This window comes from Trichosurus vulpecula, chromosome 6 (genome assembly GCF_011100635.1).
Source record: "Trichosurus vulpecula isolate mTriVul1 chromosome 6, mTriVul1.pri, whole genome shotgun sequence".
Lineage (NCBI taxonomy): Eukaryota > Metazoa > Chordata > Mammalia > Diprotodontia > Phalangeridae > Trichosurus > Trichosurus vulpecula.
Window position 1 is genome coordinate 78,785,306 of NC_050578.1, and position 10,569 is coordinate 78,795,874.

Genomic DNA, 10,569 nt, shown 5'->3' on the forward strand with positions numbered 1-10,569 from the left:
GCTTTTCTAAGGAAAGCAACTTTAAGTGGTTAACAATCTTACCTTAGTTGGGGGGAAAGCCAGCACCCTGAACTTAAGAGCAAACACAAACAAAAATTACAAACAGAAAATATCAACAGATAAAATAACAGGATGCAACAGACAGGCTTTGTCTGATCAAGGCATCACATACATAGTTACCAAAAAGAGAAGCAGCAACATCTGGGTTTTCTTCAAAGGCAGGGGGCTCCAGCGGCTATCCAGAGTCTCCATATCAACACTCTTCCAGTGAGTGACAGCCCCAAACAAAATGCTGCTAACTTCTGAGTTTATATGCCCTGTTCAGGGTCAAAGGGTGTCACAAACATGTGACTCAAACTCATGTATACTAGGCTTTCCCTTGAGGTAAGCAGGTCATCAAAGACTCCCGATATAGTCAAAGAAACAAAGGCCATTCTCATCACTTGATTACACAAGTGCTCCAAAAGAGAAAACAGTAAAAAAAAAAAGTCCCACCCTGCTTACACTAGGGGGCTCCAGTGCTGGGCCTGGAGTCAGAAAAGCTCATCTTCCTGAGTTCAAATCCACCCTCAGATACTAGCTGTGTGACCTTGGGCAAGTCACTTAACCTTGTTTGCATCAGTTTCCTCATCTGTAAAGTGAGCTGGAAAAGGAAATGTCAAACCAGTATCTCTGCCAAGAAAACCCCAGATGGGACCACAAAAAGTTAGACACAACTGAACAACAACAGTGACCTGGTTAGACCTAAAGCTTAGAAAGATTATTTTGGGAGCAGTGTGGAGAATGGACTGGAGAGGTCAGAAATTTGAAACAGGAAGATCAATTAAGAGTCCATTACTGTAGTCCAGGGGAAAGATGATGAGACAGAGTAATGGTGCATGATTGAGGAGAATGGGATATACAGGAGAGATGCTCTGGATGCAGGCTCAGGAGGCCAGGAGGTGAGGGACAGCAAAGGGTCAAAGATAATTCCAAGAATTTGAAGCTGGGCCATGAGAAAGAGTCTCGTTCCTTCAACAGAAATGGAGAAATTTAGAGAAGGGCTAGGTGTAGCAGGAAAGATAATGAGTTCCATCTTGGACATCTCCAGTCCAAGATGCCCATGAAATTCCAGGTGACAGGATCCCACAGGCTATTGGCAACATGGAACAGGAGTCAAGGAGGCAGGAAAGGGATAGATTTTCTCATGTTCCTTCATGGCTCTAATAATGAAGAGTCTTGAGGTCTCCCACTTCTACTCTGCCACACACTGTCACAGAGTCACAGCATGTCCAAGTTGGAAGACCCTTTACTGACCACTTACACATTTCTTAAACTGTGGGTTCTGACCCTGTCCAGATAAGCCCACCCAAGAATCCATGGTGGCTCATCCTGCCTTGCCAATAATAAGCCAATCCCCGCATATTTTTCTTCCTTCTTTAGAATCAACGCCATAAAAGAGATAACAGCTCGATGCCCTCTGGCCATGACTGAAGACCTTCTCCAGGATCTGGCCCAATACAAATCCCATAAAGACAAGAGTAAGTTATTATTTTCTGTGCACCAAATACCCTACCAAGTTGCCCATTTCTGCTTGAGTACAGGTGGTTCTTGCTGATCTTCTGGGCTTCTATGAGAGAATCTTTGTAGAACACTTAGCCCAGTGCCTAGCAAGTGCTGGCTGTTATCATTGTCATCATTCTTATTTGCTGGTGCATGTCAGTGACTTTTGATGCAATCTTTGCTGTTGTAGATGTGATGATGTCCGCTAGAACCTTGATTCAGCTCTTCCGAACCCTGAATCCACAGATGTTGCAGAAAAAATTCAGGGTAAGGAATCCCTGTGGGCACCAGTCTTTGGTTTTGTTTTCTGGTGGTTATGAATTCTGAAGTGGTGTTGAAAGTTGCCTTTGAATTTTAGTGATCATGGGAAAAATATGTCTGTATGTCAGCATAGCTTTCTTTCTCTAATAATACATCCAGAAAGGAAAGTTAAGGATTTTTAAAAAAGGAAATTGTGACAAGTGTCATCTAATTCACCTTTTAGTTGACATGTGCCCTTGAGAGTGGGGACTCGGGGAGAGGAAATCGTGGCTTGTGGCTTTGAAGTTCTGGGCTGCTGGGGAGCCAATGCTGGGCAGCTCATTGACTCAAGATCACCTTGAGCTCTCTTTGGCCCAATTCAGCAACTGTTCTTCATGAGGCGTGATCCTTGTCCTCATGGACCTTAGAGTCTAGAGGGGGGCATGTCATAAATAATTCTAATATAATAAACCTATTAGAGGTACAAAGCATCATCCAATAAGGAAACATCATTATCCCCTTGGGGATCAGGAATGATTGCTGATGGTGGTGATATCTGACCTGGGCTTCGAAGGTTGGGTGGGATTTTAAGGGGGTGGCAGTGGAGGGTATTAATGGCAGGGAGGTGGGAAAGCCACGGTGGGCTCAGAACACAGTTCGTATTTTGGTGTGTGTGGAGCGTGGGTTATATGCCAGGAAGTAGCAGGAGATAAGATGGGTAAGGTAGGACTGCCCCACCTTGTGTGTAGCATTTCAAAGGCCTCCCTATGTAGTTTGAGTCAGCGAGAGAGCCAGCCTTGAAGTTAGGAAGAAGGGGCTGAGTGGTGACCTCTGCAGCCTTGGACAGTGTTGACCTCCTTCTCCCCTTAGATCCATTCTCCTCTGGATTTCCATGATTGTGCTCTCTTTGTTCTCATACCTGCCTCAGTTTCCTTCCCTGCAAAATCTGTAAAAAGCAACAAAAAAACAATCAAAACTCCTCAGTTTGCGAGCTCTTTGAGGGCAGGTACAGTCAGTGCTCCTTCAGTGCCTAATGATCGTTCGTGTTTTAGGGCAAACCCACCGAGGCTTCGGTAGAAGCAAGAATCCAAGAATACGGCGAGTTAGACGCTAAAGATTACATTCCAGGGGCTGAAGTTCTCGATGTGGAGAAAAAGGAGGCGGATGAAGAAGATGACGATGGTTAGTAGCTTCGTTGTTACTTGGTACAGAAATGCCTTGCGTCGCCTTTGTAGGGAACTGAACTCCAGACCCTCGTGGATTTAGAGTCAGGACCGCGGTGGCTGTCCAGTCTAGCCCAGCTCGTTGTACAGATGACTTAACTGGGGCACAGAGACCGAGTGACCCAGGATAACTGTTCAGTGACTGAGCCGGAATCTGAACCTAGGTCTTCCTGCTTCCGGTCCCTTGTCCACACCATGCTAATGGACGTATGTCTGGATTAAGATCCAGGAGAGTCTCCTTCCCAAGATCATACCATAGATCACTTAGGAGAAATAGGTTCTGTGTTTGTGGACCATAGGCAGCCCAGAACCGAAGGTCTGAGGTGCTAGGAGCAGCCTCCTCTTGCCTTTCTAGGAGAGTGACGAAATTAATGGTCACTGAAGTAGTCGCCACTTTGGTTTTAGGAGACAGCCTCTGGACATGGCTTTACTCAGGTCACTTATGGACCCTGACTCTTGAGGGTCATCCAGGTGGCGCAGCAGAGAAAGCACCGTATCTGGAGTCAGGAAGACTTCAGTTTGAATTCTGCCTTAGCCGGGCACATCATTTCATCTTTTCAGCCTCCATTTCCGTATCTGTAAAATGGGGATGATAGCAACATCTGCCTCCCAGGGTTGCTGGGAGGACCCGGTTAGGTAACGTTTGTCGAGAACTTTGTGAGCCTGAATGCGCCGGATAAACCCCAGCTGTTATGATTTCACTGACTTACAGATGAGGCTCTTTCACGTCATCAAACATTTCATAAGATCGATACCTGGAAGATGCCTCATCTGTCATTGAACTCTGCATCTTCAGGAGGAAGAAACTGACTCCCAGAGAAATTAGGTGACAAAGTAAAAGTCAGAGCCAGGATTCACACTCACGTGTCCCGGCTGCAAGCGCATTGCTCTTTCCATTATGCCAGGCTGCTTCAGAGTCATTTCTGTGTGGCGTAGACAGCTAGTCTCATGGCCAGGAAGCCCTGGGTTCGAGCCGCACCTCTGACATGTGCTGGCTGGGCCACCTTGACCTGGGTCTGACTTCATCTCTGAGAGCTCTAGGCCGCTCTCCCTCACAAAGGGTTTCAGAGAAGGTGGAGGGGTTTGTACCGATGGAGGGATTCCCTCGAAGATCCAGTCCTGTCATTCATCTGAACATGGGACGGGGGGAGCTGGGAAGATAAAGAGGCTTCTGGGCCTGGCGTGGGCAGCTGCCAAAGCTGGAGGGTGGCTTGGGCTCGGTCTGTAAAGTTTTTTTCATATTTGTTTTCCATAAACCATATGTATTAAGGTTTGAGTTAAAACTGTGGTTGGGTGAATTGTGTGACCTTGTGCTGCTAGAGATATGTTCACTTAAAACTAGCCTAGTTGAGTCGATTGTATCTTCATCCCCTCTTCCTTGGCTGGAGGGAGCCTTCTGCCCTCACCAAATTACCGTTTCCTTTGCCTAATTAACCTGGATACCCTGGGAGTGACCGAGAGTCTCTTGTGGTAACCTCACGTTCCTCTCCATCCAGATGGGTGGGAAAGCGCCAGCCTCAGTGAGGATGACGATGAAGATGGCGAGTGGGTCCAGGTGCACCATTCCTCCGATGAAGAGCAACAGGAAATAGTAGGTCTTCAGACTCTCTAAGTCATTCTAAGTCATTAGGCTTGCTCTGCTTCACCTGGGTCGGTTGATGCAGAAGTCTTAAGACATGGGTGGCCAAACCTCCATTCATGTGGGTGAGCCTCCGTGTGTTTTAGTCCTTGCCTGTTTAACGTGTCTGTCTGTCTGTCTTTCTGCAAGGCTGAGAAGCTGAAGAGTGTGCCGGTGGAGGAGCGAAAGGCCAAGGCGGCTGCGGTCAGCACCAGCCGGGTTCTCACCCAAGAAGACTTCCAGAAAATCCGCCTCGCTCAGCTGAGGAAAGAAATGGATGCTGCCCCAGGGAAGTCCCAGAAGAGGAAGAATTTTGACATAGACAGTGAAGAGGAAGAGAGGTAAAGCATGGCGCACCACACCCAACATAGAGGACTTGAGGGTGCCCAAGGGGGTAGGGACTCCCATCCTCATTTCAGACTGCAGGGTTTTCACTGACCTTTTTCATGGAGGTGTCTTTTTTCCTCCAGGGGGGAGTTGCTTTCCTTGAGGGACATCGAACATCTCCATAAAAAACCCAAGTCTGACAAAGAGACGAGACTGGCAACCGCGATGGTGAGGGCCCGATTCTTCTTTTAAATCCAGGAGCAGTTCATGGATGCACTGAGGTAGTGGGGGGACCGAAGAGGGGGCGTTGGATGGGAAACTGAGGCCCTTGGATTTGAGTCCAGATCGCGTGCTTACTGCCGCCGGGGCCTTGGTGCAGCCAGGAATGTCACCAGGTCTTAGCTATATGGATCTGTACAGTGAGGGGATTGGGGCACATGGCCTCAGGTCCATTCTGGCTCTGATTCTGGGGCTCAGAGAGCAGGGCTGATAAATATCAGGTCACATGGCTTCCTATGTTGCAGATAATCATGAATGCATGAGGAAGCATTTATTAAGCACTTGCGGTCACTGCGTTAGGTTATAACATTTACATAGCTATTTACGTTTACAAAGTGCTTTACATATATTAGCTCTATGCTCCTCACAACAACCCTTTTGAGGTAAGTGGAAATAGCATACCCATTTTAAAGATAAACTAAAGCAGTCAAAAGTTAAGTGACTTGCCCAGGGTCACACAGCTAGCAAGTATCTGAGGCAGGATTTGAACTCAGGGCTTTATCCACTGTTCCCTCCTTCCCTTCTCCCCCGCCCCCCCAGCTGCTTGCAGATCTTAATGTTTGTACTAGTGTTGAAAATTATGGGGAGAACAGTCTAAATGTGGCAGAGTGTGAAATAGGAAAAGAGGAGAGGGGTCTGTTATTTTAAAAGAAAAATTAATCTTTTTGTATGAATAGGCTGGGAAGACAGACAGAAAAGAATTTGTGAAGAAGAAAACCAAGCTGAACCCATTTGCTAGTTCGACAAATAAAGAAAAGAAAAAGCAGAAGAATTTTATGATGATGAGGTACAGCCATAACATCCGCTCCAAAACAAAACGTTCCTTCAGAGAAAAGCAGGTGAGTTGGGGTCAGTGCTGAGGCAGCTAGGCGAGCTCTGCCCAAAGAAGGAAGGTGGCTTTCCCTCTGCAAGTCACCCTGGGGCCGTCCATAGCAGCATTTAAATTAGTTCAGTTTTCTGAGGCCTAGTGAGGAGACATGAGTGCTAGGTCTCACTCCGTTGGTCAGTATCTTTGGGACCTTTAATCCAAGTGCTGGATTAAGTGATTTCTAAAGTCCCAACCCTTTGGATTTTAGGATTCTCCCCTTAATGTCTGTCAGAAGGCAGTGACTTGGAAGGAGGGGTCCCCAGTCTGTGCCACAGCTTGCCATGGGGGTACAGGCAGCCTTTAATGGACAGATGGGCTCTTTTGAAATATGCCAGAAGCTCTGCATTGATTTCTGAAGAATGAAGTTACAAAATTTAGGGGCTTCCCTTGGAGAAGGAGGGTGTTACCATCTCAGGGTGTAGTGAGGAGGTTGAGGAAATGAGGAATGAGTTTAGGGTGTTTGCAGAAACATCAGTAACTATGTCGGCGACCCCAGTTAAGAGCACAGGAGGCGGGGAGCAAAGAGAGCTGGAGATAAGGGAGCGTCCTGGAGATGGGTCCTTCTCACTGATGAAGAATACCCAGCCATTGGTAAATGTCAGCATTAGCCAGACAGGGCCGGACATGCTGAATCTCCCTGTTTCACTGCAGGGATTGTACACGTTGAGCACCCGTTTCCCGAAGAACTCCATTAATGCGCCATCTTGGGAGCTACTTACCAAATGGATTTACTGCTTTTTAACTCTTTATGCAAGTGTCCCTAGGGAGAATTCTGTAATAATAGAATTGCGTCGTAGTGGAGTCTAATGGAGAGGTGGCATACTTGATTAACCTGGGTCTTTTTTTTTTAATCTTCCAGTTGGCTCTACGGGATGCACTTTTGAAAAAGAGGAAAAAGCTAATGAAGTAACCATCACACGGGAGTGACAAAGTGCTGTTTTTGCAGTATTGCTTTGGAAAGGCAGGGGCCTTGTTGACGACGGAATGGGAGCTCCATACATGGGAAGGTGTAGAATCACAGAACCTCTGAGCCGGAAGAGGCCTCGGGAGCCAGCCATCCAGCCCAACTCCTACCCATCCTGACCACTGGTCACTCTGCCTGTGCTTATTGATCCCCATGGAGAGGGTGCTCTTATTAACTGCACAAAATGTTGCACTAGTTAAAAGTATTTTTATTTTGGAGATGAAAAATTACCAATATCTGTAAAAAAATTGACAAAAAAGAAATAATTTATTTGTCCAATGGACATGTATTTCATTAGTCAGCCCAGGATAGTGTGGTGCTGATGACAATGCTGGTCTGAGCCCTAACTTGGTGAACCGCTTTGTGTTTGCCCAGTGAGTCTGGTGACTGACCTACACACATTTGGGCAGACTACTACAATTCATGCCAAAGGGTTAAATTTTTTTTTAATAAACATAAGGAAATGCTTGTTGGTGAATTAAAGCAAATTGGTGAATAATTTACTTTAAAAAAAATAAACTGAATTGTACATAATTGTCTTGAATCTCTCTGGTTTGCTTCTTTATCTTGAGCCCTACTTTATTGAGAAAAAGGAGGAAGAGAAAAATTCAACAAAACTGGCCGATGCATTGAAAAAACCTGACAATTATTCAGTCTTCTATGCCTGTGGATGCCTCCCAAACCCTCCCACCTCTGCAGAGGAGGAAGGAGAAGTGAATTCTCTTGTCCGGCAGCTCAAAGAAAACCGGGCCCCTGGTGTCTGCATCCTTCCCAGATGAGTGTCTATTGATGGGACACTTCAAGTCTGAGCTGGAAAGACCTTTGTATGCCGTCTAGGTGCCCACATACCTGACCAAGAATCTTTTCTGCAGCATTGCTTCTGCCGGTAGCCATCTGGCAGCTCCCCAAAGACTCCATGTAAAAGGAAAAGCAGCCCAGTGCTCTAGGAGGTTTTTGAGGACATCTCCAGACTTTAGAAATGTTGTCTTCACATCAAGCATAAATTTGACTCTGTAACTGCCCCATTGCTCCTAGAACCAGGCAGAATAGGTAAAACTAGCCATCCACATTAAGACCTCTTCGGAAGACAGCCGGGACATCTCCCTAAGTGTCTTCTCAGTTCTCATCTGGCATGATCTCAAGGCCTTCCACTCTCCTGTGGACACCCTCCCAACAGTGTAGCATCCCTTCCTAAAAAGAGGTAGCTAGAACTACCAGTACTAAAGATTCGTTGGACTAGAACAGAGACCAAGTCTGAGTTCAGCAGGGCTCCCATTTTGCTCATCCTGCATGGAATGCCTCCAGTGAATACAGCCCGGGTTAGGATTATGGGTTGGATTTGGGGGTTTTGTTTTTGCCGACAAGCCACATTGTTAATGCCCATTGAGTTGCAGTGAACCAAAGCTTCCAGATCTTTTTCTCCCAAACTTTGTCAAATGCTGTGTTGAAATCTAGGCCTACTCTTGTCTATGCCAAGGGTTCTTAACTTTTTATGTGTCATGGACCCTGCTTTTGGTAGTCTGGTGAAATCTACACACCCCTTCTCAGAAAAAAATTTTTTTTTTAAATAATTGAAGGAAATGTTAAATTTCAGTTAGAAGTTAGTAAAAATAAAGATGTGATTTTATTTCCCATCCAAGTTTTCAGGCCCCTGGAAGTTGATTCAGTGTAAGAACTTCTACTCTATAGCATCTCTAACCTACCAGGCAGGCAATTTACCTTGTCAGAAAGAAATGAGGAGGTTGGTCCATCCTGACTCAGTCTTGAATTTTCAATCATTTTTCAGTTGTTTTCCAATTCTTCATGACCGCATTTGGGGTTTTCTTGGCAGAGAGAGTGGAGTGGTTCGCCATTTCCTTCTCCAGATGGATTTACAGATGAGGAAACAGGCAAACGGTTAAGTTGCCCAGGATCACACAGTAAGTGTCTGAGGCCGGATTTAAACTCAGAAAGAGGAGTCTTCCTGACTCCAGGCCTCACACTCTATCCACTGCCTCCTAAATGCCCAGAAACAATCATAATAATAGGAAGTGGCTCAAGGGATTCAAGAAGACCTGAGTTCAAATCCAGTCTCAGACACTTACTAGCTGTGTGACCCTGGGCAAGTCACTTTAACCCTTAACTGTTTGCCTCAGTTTCGTCACCTATAAAATGAGCTGGAGAAGGAAATGGCAAACCACTGCCAAGTAAACCCCATGATGGGGTCACAAATAGCCAAACATGACTGAAAAATGAATGAACAACCAAAGGAGGTGGCCAGAACGTGTTAGACTAGGACAGAGACTGTCTCTCCGTTCAGCTTCAGGCCCACATTGCCGGTTGCCCAGAGGCAGCTTACACTCAGAACTCCTTCAAACGCATCCCTATCCTTCTGTTCTCCCGGGTTCATGCCCTCAGTGTCTCCCTCACCCCGTACATGGTCTCAATCGCTAGATCTTGCTATTTCAACCTTTGCAACATCTCTGGTCTCCACCCACAAAGCTACCACCTTAATTCAGACCCTCATCACCCTTCCCTAGATTATAGTAACAGCCTCCTGATGCATCTCTCTGCCTCAGATCTCACCCCGTTCCAGTCCATTCTACACAACGCTGCCACAGTGATTTACCTTAAACATGGATCTGACTACTTAACTTCCATACTTAAATCAATACCAAACCCCACCCCCAGCCTCTAGAATCAGATGTGAATTTCTCTGCCTTTTAAAGCATTACCTAACCCCACCCCACCTATCTTTCTAGACTCATCATTACTCTCCTCCCTTGCACCCTATAATCTTGCCAAACTGGCCTTCTCTTGGTTTCTCACACAGAACTTTCCATCTCCCATCTCTGCCTTGCCTAGAATTTTACCATTGCCTCACAGAGTCCTTTTCTTTAACGGCACAGCCCATGCACCATCTCCTGGGCATGGACGTCCCTGATCACACCCAACTGCTAGTTCCCTCTCTCCCAAACTTCCTTTTATTTAATAAATACTATGCTGTATACATTCATATGTGAGAGAAATGATTATTAATAGCCAATGATTTGGGGAGATTCAGATGTCACCTTTTTTATTTTATCCTCATTTCACAACCTCAGTCTCTGAAGGTTGAACTAACTGAAGGTTCCCACCCAAATGGGGCAGCCCTTGTGCTCTACTCAGGTTTGGGTGGGGATAACTTTTTAACTACATTGCGCAAAGCTGGGGCTAACTTAGAAGTAAATGACATAAAGTTCAGGTCCAGCCCCTCTTTGTAATATTCATTTTCTTACTAATTGTTAACCAGTCAGTTGATTACTACCCTCGGAGAACACCCCTTTTTCCAATAGGCATGTGAGTTTGAGCTGCCGCCATGATTGTCTTTGATCTAAGAGAAAGACAGCCGAATGACCAGCCTTTTATTAAAATCCTGGCATTATTAATAAAATGATTAAATTACCCAGAAATGATGTCTCTCAACCTTTTAAAATGCCACATATGGGTCCTTGTCTTTTTCATTAGAATGTGAGTTCCTTAGAAGCAG

General features: G+C 45.8%; 1 protein-coding gene across 2 annotated transcripts in view; it reads left to right on the forward strand.

The window, feature by feature from the left end:
- The window catches only part of SDAD1 (SDA1 domain containing 1), a 28,382-nt gene extending 20,777 nt beyond the window's left edge, over positions 1 to 7,605 (forward strand). For both annotated transcript variants that reach the window (XM_036763800.1, XM_036763801.1), the window contains exons 15-22: positions 1,423 to 1,520; positions 1,733 to 1,809; positions 2,835 to 2,964; positions 4,502 to 4,596; positions 4,774 to 4,964; positions 5,094 to 5,178; positions 5,907 to 6,068; positions 6,957 to 7,605. In XM_036763800.1, the coding sequence (XP_036619695.1) occupies positions 1,423 to 1,520; positions 1,733 to 1,809; positions 2,835 to 2,964; positions 4,502 to 4,596; positions 4,774 to 4,964; positions 5,094 to 5,178; positions 5,907 to 6,068; positions 6,957 to 7,007 (889 nt within the window). In that variant the 3' untranslated portion in view covers positions 7,008 to 7,605. The remainder of the gene's footprint in view (positions 1 to 1,422; positions 1,521 to 1,732; positions 1,810 to 2,834; positions 2,965 to 4,501; positions 4,597 to 4,773; positions 4,965 to 5,093; positions 5,179 to 5,906; positions 6,069 to 6,956) is intronic.
- Positions 7,606 to 10,569: the final 2,964 nt, after the last annotated feature.